This window comes from Vulpes vulpes, chromosome 6 (assembly GCF_048418805.1).
Source record: "Vulpes vulpes isolate BD-2025 chromosome 6, VulVul3, whole genome shotgun sequence".
Classification (NCBI taxonomy): Eukaryota; Metazoa; Chordata; class Mammalia; order Carnivora; family Canidae; genus Vulpes; species Vulpes vulpes.
In genome coordinates, this window is record NC_132785.1 from 110,358,064 (window position 1) to 110,377,717 (window position 19,654).

Consider the following 19,654-nt stretch of genomic DNA (forward strand, 5'->3'; position numbering starts at 1 on the left):
CTTTCCCCTACCCCTCTCTGCCGCCCAAATGCTGCCCAAAAGTTGATTAGACCAATCCTTGAATTTCCCCACCCATGGGAACAGGCTTTATTTGGTGTCGTAAGTGACCTTTGCCTCTGGACATGGGGTTTGGCTTTTTTCTCTCTTCCCCCATTCCCTGCCATCATCTTCCCACCAGCTAAGTGTCCTGCCCTTAGAAATACTTCTCACAAAGGGGGTAGGGGGTGGGGAATGAGTGATGAATGAGGTGGCACTGTTTTTCCAATGCATCAGCTGGAAGCTGCTGGCAACTCTCCTGGCTCACTACATGCCTGTTTCCCTGTTGCCCACACCCTTCCTGCCTCCACTGACAGCTCCCAGCTCTGTGGCGTTTTTGCTTTATAATGTGCAGTAAGTGTGATTCCTGCCACATCTAAGAGGCAAAGCATCCTAGTTTCTTGTGTTTTTTGTTGTTGTTGTTTTTCTTCCCACTTGCACAAGGCACAGCTGCACTGGAGATCAGCACATACCGGAGGCCACAGGGCGAGTTTCTGACAATGCCATTTGCAGCTGGGGCGCTCAGGGAAAATAGAGATGCAGAAGAGTAAACAGAAATTGCTTAGTCAGCAACTGTCCTGCCCCAAGAGGTGAATGTAAATAGTCTGGTGGGGGGGGGGAGGGGCAGTCCGCCAGCACAGGGCCTTCTACAGATGCCACCTCCCAGGCTTTGCAAAGACACCAGCATTTGTGCTCTACGTTGGCAGGGAGGGTGTCCCCTATGTTGGAACTACTACGTGGCCTTAGCTCTAGAAAAACACACTTGCTGACTCGGGGCAGAATTAATATCAATTGAATTTATTACAAGTTACTAAGCTCCAAGGCACATTACAGTGTTCTGTTAACTACAGAAATGTATAAAGGACAAACAGAGCAGATTCCCCATGTCTAGCATTTCGCTCTACTGTTCAAAAGCATCCGTGCATCAATAAAGCAAAAACAAAACAACACGTGAAGATCCAACACATTCAGGTCCGTAGAAACAAACCAAAACATTTTCCCTCACAAACTTGCAACAAAAAACACCCCGCCCCCCCCCAACAACCACCCCCCCTTACCATTTTGCAAACAAAACAGAAAAACAAAACAGAACAGAACAAAATGGAACAAAATAAAGTGAAGACTTCAACACTTGGGGCTGTTTAGAAAGAAGCTTTCACCATTTTATAGCATCTTTTTTTTTTTTTTTTTTTAGGCAGCAACACTGGCCTTGGCAAAAAAAAAAAAAGTCATTTTCTTTTGTGTGTTTTTTTTTTTCCTTTCAGAGAGTGCATAACATTTACAAAAATACACACCAGCAGCAGTCGTTGCTAAGGGCTATTAATTCTGTACCTAGGCAAACACTCTGCCACCAAATAAATGCTAACGAAATGATGCAAATGACCCAACCAATATTATACTGCTTAACACAAACCAGCTTATCCTTCAAATGAAGAAGTTACATACCTTTTGTTTCAAAATATAGAAACATACGACGAAAATAATGTCTATACATAAGACTAACTTTTTGCAGTTTGTTATATTCACAATTCTACATCTTAGGGGCAAGGGGAGGGAGGGTCGCTGTGGGTGGGGGAGGGGCTCTCTGGATCGGAGAGGAGCTGGTCAGGGGCAGAGGAGGTGGCTGTCTTGTGGTTCAAGGGTCTCTCTCCTTTTTCACTTTAACATCTCCAGCTAAGATCGTCGCGATTTCGCCCTGCATGAAGGCCCAAGGTACATTCGACCCAACCAGGGGGCATTTCTCTCCGCTGGGGCAGTACACCTCGCCGGTGGCCCCCTGGGCCTTGATACTCTCTCTAGAGCAAGGGAAGCAGAATTTGTGGCTGGGGACGGACGGGCACTGAACGAAATGCGTGTCCTCCAAACGTTCGTGGCAAATGGTACAGCAGAGGGGCCCGCTGTTGGCCATAGGGGAATCCGGAATGTTTTGGGGGTGCACTTGGTCCATGCCCGGGTGGGTGCTAGGCGGCGGGGGCGCCACCTGTAAATTCAGGTCCCCGTTCCGTGATGCCAAGCGGCGCTGCCCGGGCACAGAGGCCGGCGACACCGGGCTGCTGCTGTTGCGCCTGGCGGACGCAGTGGTGGAGTGCACGGAGCTGCCGTCCTTGGGCGAGTGCGCCGTGCCCAGAGTGTCTGCCACCGACATGAGGGCGGCCATGGGGGACGGGCCGTTCTGAGGGGCCGACTCGGGCGGGGTGGTCCGGTTGGAATGGGGTCCCAGGGGCGGGGGCGGCGGGGGCGGGCCCCCGGCCGCGTGCCCCGGCGCCGCAAAGCCGCCGGCCGACATGGTGAGCTTCAGTGCCTCGCTCTGGTTCGCCATCCACTGCTGCCTCTGCTGCTCCTCGCCCAGCTTGAGGGCGCCCTCGGCGGAGTCCGGGGGCTCGGGGGACGCCTTCCTCTTGCGGAGACTGGCGGCGGTGCCCCGGCCCGAAGGCGCGGCGGGCGGCAGGGCCCCGGTGCCCGGGGGCGCGCTGGGGGCGCGGCTCAGACTCACCAGGGCCGTGGGCAGCATGGGGCAGCTGGCGTCCAGGTAGGGCTGGGGCAGCATGTCGGCGCCGGGCACGCCCTCCTTGAAGAAGCGCACGGCCTCGGGCAGCAGGTCTCCCAGGAGGCGCCAGTCCCCGGAGCCGTGCTTCTTCTCGTACTCCAGGTACTTGAAGCCGGAGGAGAGACCCCGGCCGAAGTCCTTCATACAGTCCTGGTACATCTGCTTGGCCACCCCGGACGCGCTGGAGTACACGTTGCCGGAGCCCGTGGGGTACTCGATGAACAGCTTCAGCTCGTAGTCCATGCCGGGCTTGGACACGGCGTCGAAGGCGAAGACGCGGCCCAGCAGCGAGTGGTCCTTCTTGAAACGCACCTCGTAGGGCGTGCAGCCAGCCAGCGTGAGCAGCGTGTCGCGGACCATCTTGGGCTTGTTGGCCCACTCCTCGGCGCGGTTGCGCAGGCTCTCGCTCAGCTCGGCCAGGGCCTCGGCGTTGCGCTGCTTCTCCTTCAGCTCGCGCTCCTGGTCGGTGCTCGACACCGAGCCGGGCCTTTTGCCGCCAGCACCCACCCCCACCTCCGCCACCGACGACGAGGTCGAGGACGACGCCGAGGACGACGCGGCCGAGACGCCCGGGGCGCCCCCAAGACAAGCGGGGCCCCCGGGTGCCCCTGGGGGCGCGGGCGTCGGGGGCCCACGGCTGCCGAGGCCGTGGGGCGGCGGCGGGGGCAGCACCGCGGCGCTGGCCGGGCCGTTAAGTAGCGTCTGCGGCAGCAGGTTGGGGGGCACCGCGAGCTGGGGGCCTCCGCCACCCCCCGGGTTGGGCAGCCCCGTCACTAGCCCACCGTGCGTCCCGCGCCGAGACGCCACCGACGCCGCGGCAGAGGAGGAGTTGGGGCTCTGGCGGTTCAGCTCCGGGGGGCCCTCCTCCGGCGTCGGCTTGGGGAAGCCGTTGGGGCCGCCCAGCCCGTTGGGCAGCCGCGCGGCGTGGCTGCTGCTCCCCAGGCTCACCGGCGGCGGCGGGTACTCGAAGCGGCTGCGCTGCTCCACCGCGGCGGCGGCGGCGGCGGCGGCGGCGGCGGCGGCGCTCAGGCCGTAGCGCTCCAGGCCGGACGGGGCCGCCAGCACCGCAGGTTTGCTGGAACCGTCGACGTGGTTGAGCTGCTGCTGCTGCTGCTGCTGCTGCTGCTGCTGTTGCTGCTGCTGCTGTTGCTGCTGCTGCGCGGCCGCCGCCGCCGCGGCCGCCGCGGCCGCCGCCTCCTTAGCCGACAGGGCCACCGTCTTGACCCCGACGGGCGGCGGCGGCCCGGGGGAGCGGCCGTCCTGAAAGCAGCCGTGCGCCCGCTTCAGCTGGCGCGCCGTCTCGATCACGAACTCGATGCGGTCGGCGCCCTCGTAGTTGACGCAACCGCGGCATACGGGTTCCGAGAAGTCCCAGATCATGGCCCAGGGCATGCGGGGCAGGTCGCACAGGTAGCAAGACTGTCTCCGGGACGAGGACACCTGCGCCGCCGACATGATGCCCGCCCTGGGGAAGGTAGGCCCCCGCCCAGGCTGTCTCCGCGGCGCCTTCTCCTCCGGGAGGACTGGCCGGCTGGGGAGGGAGTCCGGCTGCGGGGGAGGAAGGGGGGGCGAGAAAGTTCTGCCCCAGGGGCTGGAGGGAGCGCGAGTCTCCGCCGCCGGCGCAGCGCCTCTCCGTGGGGGCTCCACCGCCGGGGCGGCGGACGAGTGCTGCCCGCTCGTCGCCCCCACCTCCGACTGCGGCTGTGTCGTCGGGAGGGGAGCTCAGGCGCCTTCTTCCTGGTGCCGCGGACCCGGGCCGCGAGCTCCGGGCCCGAGGGGAGGGGGCGAGGGTGCCGGGTGCTGGCCGCCGTGGGCTCTTGGCCCCCTCCCCGGAGTGGCTGGTGCCTGGAAGCTCGAAAGGGGTGGTCTCTTCCTCTCCCTGGGGGCCCCCTACGAGCTGCGTCCTCTCCCCGCCAGGCTCACTGGGGCGAAGGCTAGAGGGCTCAGTGCCACCCGGTGCCCGGGTCCAGTCTTGCTGAAGTCGCCGGGGGAGGGAGGGGGTGGCCGCCGAGAGGAGCTTCTCCCCTCCGCAGCGTCGGCCGTTCCGCTGGCGGCGGCTGGGTTTGCACGGCCGGAGGGAGCCGCCGCGGCCACTGCTTCCAGGACGCACGAGAGCAGAGGAGAGGAGCGCACGCACGCAGGCTCCCGCCGCCCCCAGGCCCGGCCGGCGCCCCGGCCGCCGCGGCTGGCGGCGCTCACGTTGGCTGCAGGGCGCTCGCGCGGCGCCTCGGCCCGGGTCGCATCCCTTCCCGCTCGCACTCGCCCGGAATGTGGGGTTGTGATTGTTACTCTACGTTCCGGAGGCGCGTCTCGGCGCTCCCGCTCGCGCTGCGGCTCGCGCTGTCCCCGGCTTGGCCGCGCGGGATGCCGCCCGGGCGGAGCGCTGACGTCACCGCCATGCTCTGCACCACTTCTCCCCCCTCCCTCCCCTTTACACTTCCTCTGTCTGTGGAGCCACTTGTTGCTCGGGGAGGGCGCATGCGCGGCAGGGCGCCCAGATTCCTCCCCGGCGGCCCCGCCCCCGCGCCTCCGCCTTCCCCTCCCCCTCCCCGTGTGTGTACAACAGCTGAGGCCCGGCGAGCTAATGCTGGACGTCCTGGGCTGGGGGTGGAAATTAAACAGACGATGACCTTTCCTTTCCCCGCCCGGCTTTCCCAAGTAAAAACGCATTTAAAAACCACAAGCGTCATTTCCGATCCCGCTCCCCACCCCACCCCACCCCGGGCAGTGCATTTAAATGTCCAGTTTCAGGATTTTCGTCGCGAATTTCATTCTCGTTTTATCTGTAATCAGATCTTCCCCCCCCCCCCGCCCCACCCCGTATGGATGTTACGTTCACTTGCTACCACCGATGCCAAAGCACCTGCAAAATTAGCTGTTTTCCATTTACCCAGAAACTGCCTTTTCGATTTGTTTTTGTGCTCTGGTCTAGGAACCTGAGTTTCAACGACAGAGCTAAATGAATTCAGGGTGAGCTACTCCTTCCCCCCCCCCCCCCCCCCCCAGTCGCATTCTAAAAATTTTGGCTGAAAGAAGCTACGAGCACCCGGAGGCCTTTAAGGAAAACAGTCTACTGGCTGCGCACAGCTGCAGTTGGGGCAGGGAGGGGGGGGGAAGGTGCTGGAGAGGCCAAACAGGTGAGTGGTTTTTCCGGGTTTGATAAAAGAAGGTGGGGCAGCGTTTAATGATTTTGCCATCTCTTTGTAGAGCGCAGTGGCAGCTTTCAAAATTCTTTCTCACGTGCTGTGATTTCATTCCACAGTGCCCCAGAAGGCTGAGCAAGGCCATGATTTCTTTTCCATTAGGGGACCGCTGCTCGTCATTACTGCTTATTGGGGAACAGGCATGTTGGTCATAGCTGTAGTCACGGCAGTTCAACCATTTCTTCTATGTACTGGGTCTGCCTCTCCCACCCCTCTGAAAATTGAAATAATTCTGGGCAAGGCTGGAGAGAGGAAGCAATATACCGGCATTTCAGGTTGTGGAGTTTGCGGGATCAGGTTGGAATTTCCTCTCTATCACTCTCTGGCTCTGTGACCTTGATCTGATTACTTTCTTTTACCTTCTCTCCGTTTTTCCACCCGTACATATGGGATCATAGCTCCCAACTCATTAGAATTGTTTGAGATTTCATTTTGCTTCTTGTCATAATTAGGAGGTAACTCACTGAGGTTACTGCGAACCAGACACTGCTAGGTGATTTTCTTGCCTCATCATTAAACTCTCAATAGTATCCACAAGGTAGATTCTATCATGAACTCTGTTTTACAGGCTCACAAAAGAGGTTAAATAACTTGCCCAGGGTCACATGGCCATTAGAGATGGAGCTGAGATCGGAATCCAGTAAAATCAGAGAGGTAGCTGTGACAAGCAAGCTACCTTGGGTTCTCAGGTTCCCAGAGGTGGTTTGCAGTGCTCCAAATTTCCATCAGTCCCCCCATTCTTCATTACATTCTCATGTAAAGTGCTATGCAAATACACCTTCCAACCAACCTCCATCCTTCCCTCTCCAAACAGGTTGTGCCAGTGAGTTCTTTTACATGTACAGAAGTTTCGGATCTGCCGTTGCCGCAGACTCAAACAAATACAGCATGCGCTGTGTAGAGCACCGTGTCAGGCCCATGGGAAGCCTTCCGTAAGTGTTGGTTATTATTAGTATTGGTATTAATGCTGGTACTATTGCTAGTGAATATGTGAAAGTACTTTGTAAATCGCATAAAAGGTGAGGATCATTATTCTCATGACTACTATTCACTCTTACTTGTAATAAAGTTCAGTTGAAGAAACAAGAAGTACTTCTTTTTATTTTGACACTTGACCTCCAGAGCCTGCTCTGGGCTCTAGCACTCCTCAGCACATGGTTCTCCCACTCATTCTGGGGTCATAGGTGCAGAGGAAGGGGAGTTATCAGGATAGGGAGAAAGAGGGAAGGAAGAGCCCTAGGGAGCCCCTCTTTCATCTCAGAGCAGCCAGATTTCTGTTATTGCAAAAAAAAAAAGTGAGCTCACTGTGCACCCCCCAACAAAAATAAACTTCCCCTGGCCCTCTGGTTCCCAGTAGTGATTGCTCTGTCAAGAGCTGCTCCAGAGCATTGCCTCACCCTTCCAAACTTCAGCCCTCCCCACACCACAGCTACCCTGGGGTGAGTCAAAACACAGCGCTTTGGAAATGGAGTGACATCCCCACCAGCCCATGGCTCCAGGCTCGTTAGCTTTGGCTAGGCTGCTTCACCCATTTCTTTACATTAATATTTACTCAGCCCATCCCTTTATTAAACCAGAAATACTGAGGAACAGCAACCTAGCCCCAACCCTCTAGCCAGGCTGCTAGAGAAAGCAAGTTGGAGACTATGTCACAGTGTTATGTTTGGTATGCGCGCACATATGTCTCCGTCTCCCTGTCTGTCTCTGTCTTCACTGTTACTAAAGGAGAGATATATATACACATACATGCCGGGTGTCTTCAGACACAGTTAGAAATAAACATGCATTTAAACAAACTTCCATTACAGCCTCATAATACTTTAATTTAAAAAGCGTAGCTCTCTTGATACCCTTCCCCCTGTCCAAGATTCACCCTCATTTAGTAGGGTGATCCGTTTTGTCCTGCCTGTCTGAGATGGCCATGTTTGGGGATGTCAGGGATTGTGAGAGGCGAGAACATCAATGTTTTGGAGGTAGAGTTCCCCCTCAAGGCAAATCCCACGTGACAATACTGCCTCCACAATATGGAGAGGAAGGAAGCCTGGAATGCTCAGCCTAAGGCATCAGGTGGAGAGACTCTTGACAGTGGGGTCTGGGAATCAGGCAAAGCCAGGTTCCACCAGGCTCTAGGGGAAAGGCAGGCAGTCCTCCCTAAATTTCCTTCCTAAGGCTGTGTCTCCCCCAGCATGCCTTCTGAGCTGGCAGCCTCAGAACCCATCCCCCACCAAAGCTGGAGCAAAAGGTCAGCTCTCCACTTGGCCTTTCCAGAGGCCACAGCCCAACCTTAGGGGTGAGAAGGTCGCTCGCAGCGTGTCCACACACTTCTAAGCTCCCTGCAGTCTCCCTTCTGTCCCCAAGCCGGTTTGTGGCAGAGATGGGTTGGCCTGGGGCCTCTTCAGCCTGGCATCCCTGCAACCAACTGGCTCGGCCTCGAAGAGGCCCCGGCTGAACCTCGCATCACCCGGCTGCAAAGCTGCACGGGCCAAGCGCTCAGGCCCAGGCGGGAGAAAGGCCTTTTTTGGTAACGCTGAGCCGGGTGGTAAGCAGGACCCGGAGAAAACAAACGTCTGGCTTGGGCCCTCCTCCGGCCTCTCCAAGGGCCCCCATCCCGGGGAGCCAGGAGCCCTCGCGGGCTCTGAGGGTGGGAGCACCGGTCAGCACGGTAATTTACACATTTACTCCCGGGCGGGTTGCGTGGCGGAAGTATTGGCCTTTTCCTAAAGTATTAATTCTGGTATTTAAAAAAAAAAAAAAAGTCTCAACTTAGGCCAGGGTTACGCAAGAGCCACTCGAGCGTGAAAGCCCAAGAACAACGTGATTCGCTGAGAGCCCCTGGGGAGGGGAGCCTGCGCGCCCGCCAGGACGTGCCCAGCCCGCGCCCAGCCGGGCGCTCCGGGCGAGTCTGGGTGGAAGGGAAGGGAAGGGGACGGGGTGGCTGGGCTGGCGCGGCCGCGGAGGCCGCGGAGCGGGGCGAGCAGAGCCCGCACTGCTTCTTCCTGAAGGGGCGGGGAGCAAGGAAGGGAAGAAAGGCAGAGGGAGTCGCGTCTGGTTCCTGCCTCCTCCCCGCTTCCTCCTCGCCAGCGTGCCAGGGCAAGGGGGAGCCCAGCGCTGTCCTCAGCAAAAGCTGCTGTTTTTTTAGGTCCAAAAATAAAGGAACCCTAGAATGAGCCTCCTAGGGACCAGGCCTAGAGGAGAAAAAAGGAGAAGCGCCAGACAAGGGTGCTATTCACTGACCCGGTTGGGTTAATACAAACACCCACACCCCGGGAAGGAGAGTAGCGGAGACAGAGCTTGGAGGGCGAGTGTGAGCGGAGAGCCCGGCGGGGGAGCGGTCACGGCCACAGGTGCGCAGACCCCGGACCCTCCCCGCGACCCCGGGGGCGCAGGCTTCCCACCCGGCCCACCGGCGCTGGGGATTTCCAGAGCCCGGCCACTTGGGAGACCGGTCGCCGCCGCTGCTTTCCTGCTGGGGCCGCCCGAAGGCGGGGCCTCGGGGCGGGAAGCCCTCCCGGAGGCCTCCCGGTCCCACGGTCAAGCCTGGTACAGCCGGGGGCAGCCGTCACTGCTGTCACTGGTTCGGGTGGATGGCCGCGATCTGCAAATATTTTGACTTGCCTGAGCTGGGCGGTCAACTCCTCACTCGGGGAGAGGGAGGAACAGAGGACGCTTACATTGCACATATTTACATTATGTTGTTCAACTTGGACTTGGCTGACCCTAAATAGCTGCCTGACCTTGAGCAAATCACTTTAACTTCAGTTTCTTAATCTGTAAAATGGGAATGATTTCACTGCCTCATTTGCCTGCCTCATTGGTCCGCATGGAAAATACAGTATTATAAAAAAAAAAGAAGAAAATACAATATTATGATGTCCTTAATAAAAATGTAAGAGATTATGAACAATAAAATGAATGACATTTGTCTAGGGCCGTGAAGTGCATTCCCAGACATTATCTCACCAATCCCCACATAGGCCCTGTGAGGTAGGTGTTACTTTCATCACCCTCCTGTATAGGTGAGGAAAGCAGGTCCAGAGCTAGTTCAGAATTACTAGAGACCAGGTTCTCTTGGCTTTAAACCTAGTATTCCTTATTCAGACCCACCAGCTGCTAGCTTTTTTTGGGGGGTGGGGGCTTGGGGGGGGGTGCTCCCTACATCCCTCTAAGAAACTGCAAAAAATTGCCTCTCGCACAGGACTTTGCGGGTTAAGAATGTCACTGCTGTCCCAGTAGATGCAAAACTATGCGCAAATGAACACCCGTTATTTTGGAGGTAAAATCAGTCACTAGTCACCTTTGAGCAAAATGGTGTAACCATGCTTCCCTGGCATCCCCTGAGATTTTCTCTCTCTCTCTCTCCCTCTCTCTCTCTCTCTCTCTCTCTCTCTGGGTTTTCTATACCCTGGCCCTAGGCAGGAGTAATGGAGAACAATCTGAAGCTCTAGAACACACCAAAGTTATTAGGAAACTTACTGAATTACCTTTCCCTGGGACAGATGCATTTTAAATGTCCACCCTGGAGGAGGATCCCCAGGCTGAATGATGAAGGCGAACGACAAAAGTGGAGAGGGTGCATTTTATGGTGCAGGGAACCTCCTTCCAGTCCCACATGCCATATCATACAAGAAGCAAATCTTTGTTCTCACCTAATTCACAGAACACTGACTGTGCACACCGACCTAGTCTGTACTGTCCTATCGTTGGGCTAGAAGCTGCTTGATGACTCTGGCTGCTGCCCTCAAAACACTTCTATCCCAGGGGCACCTGGGTGGCTCAGCAGGTTAAGTATCCTATTCTTGATTTCAGCTTGGGTCATGATCTTGGGGTCATGATCTCTGGGTTGTGGGATGTGCCCTGGGTGGAGCTCTGTGCTCATCTGGGAGTCTGCTTGGGATTCCCTCTCCCTTCCTCTCCCTCTACTCCCCACCCCCTTACCGGCAAATAAGTAAATAAATCTTAAAACAACAACAACAAACCACTTCTAGTCCAGGGGAGGTCTACACCCCTGACAACCAAGCCTGGCATAGGCATCACTGGAGATAGCGAGGGAACAAAGGGTACCCCCAACCCTGATCCATCTAGAGGACCACCATGTTTTCACTTGAACTTCCCTCTCTGGCCAGACCCAGAGGATCCCAGCCTGATATGTCCCTAGTGGGTGTGAAACTATTCTCATCACTTACTTTTGTTTCAAAGCTGAAACTGGGCCACCAGATGGCCTGATGGGTTCCCATTCCCCAGCTCCTTAATGTGTGCTCTTCCATTTGCCATTTATTCCGTTATTCAACTATTCCTTTAGGCAGCACTTTCTCAGTCCTGGGGATCTAATGATGAACTAGGTCTGCCTGGCTCCAGCCCCAAATCTAGAAGTCTCCATTTCCTCCAAGATGTCCTGGTCTCCTGAGGTAATAGCATAGAAGTCAACAGAGACAGTGCTTGTTCACCACTCCCGCCAGCCACGTGACTTAGAGCAATCTATTTCTCCTCTCTGGGCCTCAGTTTCCTCACACATTGAGTGTGAGTGTTGATATTAAAATTTCTTCTCCCTACTTCAGGGGCTTGCTGTGAAATTCTGTATGTTAATGCGTCAGGCCATAGAAAGGTGAGCCAGGGTCCCAAATCTCTTCCAGCTCCAAGCCCTTCTCAGTAAAATACTTGGAAATGGAGGCCTGATGCTAACTAAGGCCTGCCCACACTCACCCTGTCCCTGGAAGATTTCCTTCCGGGGTGGCCAGTCTGCCATCTCTGTTCTTCTGGGAGGGCAGATGAGTAAGCAGTGACTGCCCCTCTACCTAAGAGCCAGAGTAAGAAAGCAGCCAGGTCAGGCTGTCTTCTCTCATCTTTCCTAGAGGGACACGGATTTCCCATCCCCAAATCCCTGGTGTGCTGAAGCTTGGAGCAGTTGGATTTATTTGGGGTTTTTACTTTTTTGTTTTGGTCAATTTGGAAAGAAAAGAGGCAATGACCTCCTCTTTAAAAAACAAAACTAAGGCAGGAAGTGTGCTGGGTCTGAGTGGCAGGGACTAAGGGTGTAATTACAGGGTTTTGTTCAGCATTTTCGTGTAATTAAATCCAAAGGAAAGTGAGCCTGGTCCAGGCTTCTTGGATGCAGAGTGGACAAGAGGGGTGTGTGTGTGTGTGTGTGTGTGTGTGTGTATGGGTGCCTGAGTGTGTGTGCAGGTTGGGGTGGGGAGGAGAGGCAGAAGGTGAGAGGTGGATTTGCTTTTCAAGCTGAGAAGACAAGGGTTTCTTGCCTTTATTGATATTTTTACATTTCTTTCCAAAAGGCAGCCGATTATTCACCTTGTATCCAGGGCCACTGCACTCTCCTTAGTGACATTTCCCAGCCGTGCACAGCCTTCTCGGCACTGATTTCTCTTCACCCACAGACTCTCCCCCTCCCCACTTTTTCAGATTGCTGCTTTCTGCCTGGATGCCCACACAATAAACCCACTGCAAAATCCACAGCCAGCTTTCTTGCCTACAGTTTCCTTACCAGCGACCTCCGACGCAGGGAAATCGTCCCTCCTTTTGTTTTGAACATCTTCTGCACAACACCCCCCCCCCCCCCCCTTCTGCTTGGCGATACTTCCTAGCACCATAGGCCCCACCCAGCCCCCAGCCGTTCCTGCGGCTGCCTCGGTTTCCCCCTGGCCAGCTGCACACACCACCTGGTGGTCTGTAATGCCCAGGGTGCCCTCCCCTCACCTCCTGCTCCCCAAGGCCTCTGGGTCCTCCCCCCCACCCGCCACCCGCCCCGACCTTTCCTGGACGTTGTGAACTGGCAGCAAGAATGGATTCACTGTCTGCTCACATTCTTAAGGGCAGGAAACCTGACCCACCCCAAAACCACGAGCTCCAAGGAAGGGCACTTGCATTTTCCGGGAAGGCGGGCCTTTGCAAGAGTTAGCTACGCTGGCCTCCTCTTGGCGACGACCCCCCCCCACGGCACCACACCCCAAGATTACCCCCTCAATTTACGCCCCCTTCACCTACTCTTCCCAGGAACAGATTGTTTATCAGAACGGGCAGCCAAGAAACCTACTCCTGTTTCTGGCCTCTGCCAGAGATTAATCACACTTGGGAAAGGCACAAAACTTGACTCTGCTGGGGCGGGGTTGGGGGGGGTTAGTTAAAAGACCAATAATTTTGACATTTGACAAGCTGATCAAATTGGTGCTACCTTTCCCCTGCTTTCTTATAGTAAGTCAGTACAGAGGCCTGAATCACATTTCAGCCCCACCCGGTCTACCCCCCACCCTATATTCCCCATCCTCTAGGTCTTGATGTTTGATGCTTTAATAGGACTGACTAGCTTTTAATTCTGATTAACATTCTCAGCTGGTGTGTGTGTGTGTGTGTGTGTGTGTGTGTGTGTGTGTGTGTGTGTGTGTTGGGGGCTGGAAAGACACATTCACCAACCTGACCTCCTGACAAATCCCCCCTTTTCATCCTTCTCTTTGAAATGACATCAAGATGGACTAGGGAGGGGGATGCAGAGAGGAGGCATGGGGGGGGAAAGAGGGAGGGGGAAACAATTTATGTGCTTTTCTAAGGCAGCTAGTAAAATTCCTAAGGGAGAACAAATGCCAAAATTGACTGTCTTGGTGTATTTTAGACTGGATCGTTGAGGTGAATCATGTCAGGGCTTTGCACTGGACCTGGAAGCCTGGGACAAGCACACAAAACATCCTGTGGCCTGGAGGTGCCCCCCTGAAAGAGGCAAAAGATAGGTATTTGCTCTCACCCAGATTCCTTTCCATCAGGATTTTTTTTTCCCCTCTAATTCATTGCAAGATAGATTTAAAAAAAAAAAAACAACCGGGCCTGATAAAGAAAAACCAAGGATAGAAAACGCCCCATAAAACATGGCCCCCAAAGGGAAGGTGCAAAACCCATTTGATCCAAGATATAGATATCTCCACCCTGGATTTTTTTTTCTCCCTTTGCTTTACAACTCTGCAGACATCAGGTTAGCAAAAGGTAATAAATAGTCCTTGCACAGCAGGGTCTGGACTAGTGAAAACAGTTTACTGAAATTAATGGGCCTCGCTTGAACCAAAACCTCCACTTTGGAATTAATGCCAGACATAGTTTTCCTGAACTCTATCCAACCGCCTAAGCGGCAGACAATTTTCGTTCTATTTGTACTGGAAAATAAAGCCCGGGCCCTTGATCTCAGTGTAGATTATAATTTTTTTTTTTTTTTTTAAATCCAGCACAGTGAACGCTACGCCAATTTCCCAGTTTCTGCTAGCAGAAGCCCTTGTGCTCTGCGTGACGGTCAGAAGTTATCGGGTAAACTTTCCATGGAAAGCCATCTCCGGACTCCCTCCCCACCGGTGGCCTCAGAGCTTTCACCGTGACACTCGAGAGATTCAGGGAAAGCTCTAGAAACGGGCTCCGTTCTCAATAACAACCCTCTTCCCCAGGGCTCTTGGAAAGGCTGGATCTGAACAACGCTGCCTGCATGACCTCCATTTTCCAGCCTCAATGAAGCTCCAAAGCAGCCAACCGAAACCCACCCTCCGCACCCCCACCCCCGTGCTCAGGCTGTCTACCCCTTCTGAAGCTGCTCTTATTTTTTATTTTCATTAATGCATTTTTAAGAGTGAAAGGCGCGCGCCCATGCACACGCGCGCCCATGCACACACGCGCGCGCGCGCGGGCTCGCACCCAGCGGTGGCGGCAGGTACGGCGGGGACAGGGTGCCCCGACTGTCAGTGCCTCTGATCCCGACCCGCCCCGTCCCCCGCACCCCCCCCCCCCCCCACCCGCCCCTTATTAATAGGAGCCCGGTCGCAGCAGCCTGCGTTCTGGTTTTCATTGTACAGCCTGCACTGGTGACACAGGACATGTGGAAAATTTTGAGAGCACTGCGGTGAATGGCGTGGAGGGGGAGTGCGAGCAGGGGGAGGGGAGGAGGGAGCAGGGGAGGGGCGGGGAGGGAGGGGAGCGAGTTACTTTTTAGCTTCCGCTAAGTACTTGGCCGCGCGCCAGGCCCGGAGGATTGTGGGAAGCGAAAGCCTCCCCAGTATAAACTGCCAGCTTTAAGCAGCCCTGACAGTTCTGCTCCTTCCAAACTTGGCAGCCGTTCAAAGTGCTCTTTCATTTGAAATGCTGGAAGCCTGCCATGTGCAATGCAGATTTGCTGTGCCTGTGCGCAGAAGGAACTGATAAATGCCGTTGCAGTTGCCATGGGGACAGGAGGCTATCAGAATGGCCTTGTGATCCGCAGCCTCTCAGCGCGGCAGGCTCTCGCTCTGCCTCCTGCCCCTCCTCCCTCTAGTCAGTGAGATGGTGAAATAAATGTTCTGGAAAAAGGTTAACCCTGCCTGCTCTGGTTCCAAAGCCGAGAGAAGGTTAACCTCCAAGCTCTTCCCGCGGGGGGGTGGGGGCCTAAGTGGCAGCCCGGGGCCTGGGGCCCTCGGTGGGGAGGGGGAGGGGAGGGGAGGGGGGTCCCCACCCCCACCCCCAGACATCACGCACCCCCTCCCCATCCCCCCACCCACCCACCCACCCCGGCCCGGCTTCCTGCTCCCTGGGGGCTTTCACAAAAGCTGTGTTTTTAATAGAGCTTTTCAGCAAGCCGGAGTCTAAGTCTTTGAGTCATCAAAACCCGGATGTAAACACAGCAGCCCTACATTCTGCACGGTTTGCGTGTATTTTATCTTTTTAATAATATTTTGCTGGCAACTTAAAACTGCAAGGATGCCAGAGAGTTAGCCAGCCGCTTACATCATGCAGCATCCATCTTAGGGAGAGTGGCTGCCTGCCCTGTCCTGCTCTGCCTCTCTCTCTCTCTCTCTCTCTCTCTCTCTCTCTCTTACTCTCTTGCTCTCCTACCTTGAGACAGCAGGAAATGTGGGTCTTTCTGAAGCCATTTTATTGCAGGAGAGGTACAACCTAAATGAACCTTCAGGCCGAGTGAGCATGACATCACCTTGGGCAGCAATAACCAAGGGTATGTTCCTGTCGGGGACAAGACACTGGGCAATGGGGGGGCTGAAACCGATCTGTCACTGACTCTGAGTGAGGGCGCACTAGTCAGGGATGGTCGCCCCCCCCACCCCATTTTGCACAAGCTGCTCTTTGAAACACGGTCTGATTCAATGTACAGAAACAAAATAGCACATTCAGATTTGGTACATGTTCAGGTCTCTAATGCCAACTCTCCGGGTGGCCTGTTTAATGGGGGAAAAAAATGAAATACTCCGTTCCAGCCAAGGCCCAGGAAGGCCAAGGAGGTTTTAGGGATTTATTTACATTGAACAGTATTCCTCCTCAACCCAACTTGCTCTTTCCTGAAGGTTTCCTGAACCTAAACCTTTGTTAACATCCCAGGAAGAGAACATATTTTTCCAGTGGCTTTCAATATTTTCTGCTAAATATATTTCAGCCCACTGTTTGTCTAGGGTTTCAGCTTTCAGACCTTTATGTACTTTTGACACCTTGAGGCTGTTCCACTGAAAAATGGTGTATGTTTATTAAAGAGGACTTTATGTGCTGGGCGTTGGGGGGGGGGGTAAGTTTCTGTTTGGGTCTGTCTCTATAACGAGGGCTTCAGGATGAGATCCAAGTCCGAGGCCTGTTTGGTTTACGAAGCCCCTTTGACAAAGCGGGCCCTACGGAGCTCACACAAACCCTTGAATACCACCGAACGTAGAGGCAAAGGAGCTGTTTCTTCATGAGCGCATGGCTGACATGGAGGCCAGGACGGGGGAAAGACGAAAAAATCCGAGTTCCCAGAGCCTAGCTGCAGTTTCTTTTAACCCACCTCTCTCTGGATGTCTGCTTATGATTGTCACAACAACTCTGGCCAGGGCAACGCACTCTGTCTCGCTGGAATTTCCTGACTTCAAAGTAGCCCCTTCCAAATAAATAAATTAATCAATAAAAGCCATCTGCTTCACCTTGACAGCAGGCTCAGAGCTGGAAGGGGCAGTGCTAAGCACGATTTTTAGGAGTAGTTGGCCCTCGAGGTGGGTTTTGGCTTGGAATTAAACAGGAGGTGGAGGCACAAATCAGGTGATTCAGAAAGCCCCTCTTTCTCTACATCCCCCCACCCCCACTCCAGCCACCACCTTCCCCAGACAATCCAGGCAGCTGGGTTTTTGGCTCTGGCAGCTGCTAAGCTTTGGCAAGCCAAAAGCACATTTCGTGGCGGTGATTCCTTTCCCAAGTTGACGGACATGTTTCTGTACTGAGCGCAAGGGATGTTTCCTGACTGTGCGCATGAATCAGAGGCTGCATTTTTCATCCAGGGCTTCTGGTGACAGTTTTAAGCTGGAAGAACAAAGCAGATCACAATGAGCCCCTATCATCAGGGTCCAGAAATAAAGAATCCATCCGAAAAGCGTAGCCACGTACAGCTTGGATGTATGAGTTTCTAGGTTTTAGGCATGCGAAGAGCAGCCCATTCCCCCGGAAGACGAGGCCCACGTCCATGATTCCAGACACTGCCCTTCCTCTTTCTCTCCATGTCCTTGTGGTGTTTGCTGATTTGTTGGCTTCAGAAGTTCTTCCTTTTTTCAGCCTTCCTCTCCCAAGTGGGAAGATTTGCAAAAGCCATCTTGTGGCCCTTGAGTGCCTTCCCAGATGGAGGCGGGCCCCGAGATCCGGGGCAGCAGGGACACCGCCCATGCTCTGCCCTGTTACAGCAGGGTGACGACAGAGGGGACGCGGTGGCGAGGCCCCTCCATACCAGGGCCTGAGGAGCCAGCTTCCCAGAAGTCCATGGATTAGGAAGGTCTGTCGGGACTGCTTCAGGAGCTGCCAGGGAACAACCCCCTTTTGTTTTGCTGTCTAGCATGTGACCAGAATGCTGCCAGCTAATTTTAACCCCACCAAAGTACTGCTGGAAAAAAAACCCCAAAAACAAACAAAAAAAAACCTATCTTGCATCTGGAGAGAGGAACGCGGTGGGCTGGAGAAAAGCTTTTTCAGCCTGTGTTCCTTCCTGTTTCAGTTTCCAGACTTGCATTATCGGTAACCTGAAAAATGATGAGTTTCACCAAATTCCTGGATATTGCACAAGAGGACAATGAGTCTATTTCGGGTGCTGTGATTGTGTCTGGCACAGACCCTGGAAGCCATTGTTTTCGGGAGGGAGAACGCTTTGGGGTTTCCTGGTGCTTTCCTTCTAGGGTCTCAAAGCCCCAAATGGTACGGGGGTGGGGCGCTCTCCATGGCAACCGTGCTGGGCTACTCTCTGAAAGGACCTGGAGGAGAAGTGGGTGGTTAGGTGGGGGGGGGGGGGGGGCAGTGGCAGTGGTGGCCTTGGAGGTGTTAAAAAGGTGGATCACAGGCAGTGTTTGAAGTGGGACAGCAGGGGCAGGAAGAAGGGAGAGGGCACTTTCACAATAGCTGGGTGGCCCCCTGGGACACAGGCCACCAGCTCTCCAGCTAAATTTCCATATCCGCTTTCAGCACCAGGAATTAATGAAGGACTTCATGGGGTTCCTCACCCTGGATCCTGGATTCTCAAAGCATTCCCAGGGTGGCTAATTGTTGCTGTCGGGGCGGCCGGCCGGGGTGGTATGGAATCTCAGGAGCCAGGAAATGAAGCGGTTTGGACAAGACAGCGTGTCGCTAGGCAGCTGCTGCCAGCCGTTCTGAAGCCAGGTAGTGTGATGGTGTCATTAACCCGAGTGTCTAGCGAGCAGAACCAAAAGATAACATGATGGCGAGGAGACCGAGTGAGGGGAAAGGCCCCAGTGAGTGCCGCAGCGCTCCAGGCCACCAGGAGCACTTGGTGGCAGTTGTCCTGACAGCTGCTGAGGGCTTCAGCTGCCTAAAAAGCCATTTGCTCAGGCCTGCCCTGTCTGGCCAACTTCTATGTATTTAAAGGATCCTCCTTGGTCTCTGAAGCGCCCCCTCCCCCCGCCCAACACCTCCTCCTGAATGGTCAGGTGCTGACACCACCTCTGGGAGGGCAGGGAGCCTCCTGGGAGACCTCCAGTCCATCATCTGCCTCTGAGCTGCTGCTGTAACCTGCCTGCAGTAGTCGAGATCGGTTGGCAAATTCCTAAATTAAGGTTCTGTTTACTCTGCTGTTCCAAAGGCTTGTTTTGAGCAAGATGTTGTGCTTTAATTAAAAAGAGGAGAGCTCATGAGTAAGTGAAAATATTTTTGAATCTTCACAGAAATGTCTGAATTCAGTTTCTTGTGTTTCACAGTGAGGGGGGTCAGGCTGGTCAGCACTTTTATCTGTGACACCACTAAAAAGTCTTTCTGTGAGCTGACAGCGGGCTCCCCTGCCCGGTAGACTTGGGAAGGGGACCCTAAGTCCAAAAAAAAAAGCGTTCCTGCTGCTTCTCTGTTGGCAGGGTGAGCCGGTATTCAGGTGTCATTAGGACACATTCCTCATTTACCTTTCCAGCCAGAGGCTTCCTAAATGTTTCATAATCGCTCCACAGCTGGAATGCAGCTGCTGCTGGGTGGAGCAAACGCAACTCCTTCTGGGTCAGCAGGGTGAGGGAGGGTAGGGAATCTTGGAAGATTGGGAAAGTCCTTCTTTCTGAAGCCAGCGCTCAGGAATGAGTGGGGCCTCTGGTGTGAAAACTTTCCAGATGGGGGAAGGAAGGGTAAGTTTTTGCCCTCTGAGTAGATTCCAAAAAATTGCTTTCGGGAGGCCAACTATTTTGAAATTGCCTTTAAAGCAAACAGCACAAATGTTTAAATTGACCTGGAAAACCCTTCCTTTTTCCTTTCCCTACAATCCAAGTCTGTTCCCTTGAACATTAATCAACAGGCATTTGCCCAAGCTTCTCTCCTCCTCCTACCTCTTTATTATTATTATTATTACTATTATTTTGGTTTGGAAAACTTTGGGAAGCTTTCCCAGGCTGGAGCTATAGAATGTTTC

At 54.5% G+C, this 19,654-nt stretch overlaps 1 protein-coding gene and 1 long non-coding RNA gene across 4 annotated transcripts; one reads left to right on the forward strand and one right to left on the reverse strand.

Moving 5' to 3' along the window:
* Positions 1–813: 813 nt before the first annotated feature.
* On the reverse strand, positions 814–5,284 carry IRF2BPL (interferon regulatory factor 2 binding protein like). The gene has a single exon (XM_025996415.2). The coding sequence runs from the start codon at positions 4,037–4,039 to the stop codon at positions 1,673–1,675; it is 2,367 nt and encodes a 788-aa protein (XP_025852200.1). The 5' UTR covers positions 4,040–5,284; the 3' UTR covers positions 814–1,672.
* Positions 5,285–5,573: 289 nt separating this feature from the next.
* Positions 5,574–15,116, forward strand: LOC112918298 (uncharacterized). 3 transcript variants are annotated; one of them, XR_012002288.1, is made up of 4 exons: positions 8,740–9,131; positions 10,445–10,567; positions 13,406–13,520; positions 14,007–15,116. It is a non-coding gene; the product is annotated as an uncharacterized lncRNA (long non-coding RNA). The 3 variants fall into 3 exon arrangements; XR_003234660.2 differs by lacking the exons at positions 8,740–9,131; positions 10,445–10,567 and adding an exon at positions 5,574–6,719; XR_003234661.2 differs by lacking the exon at positions 10,445–10,567.
* The last annotated feature ends 4,538 nt before the right edge of the window (positions 15,117–19,654 follow it).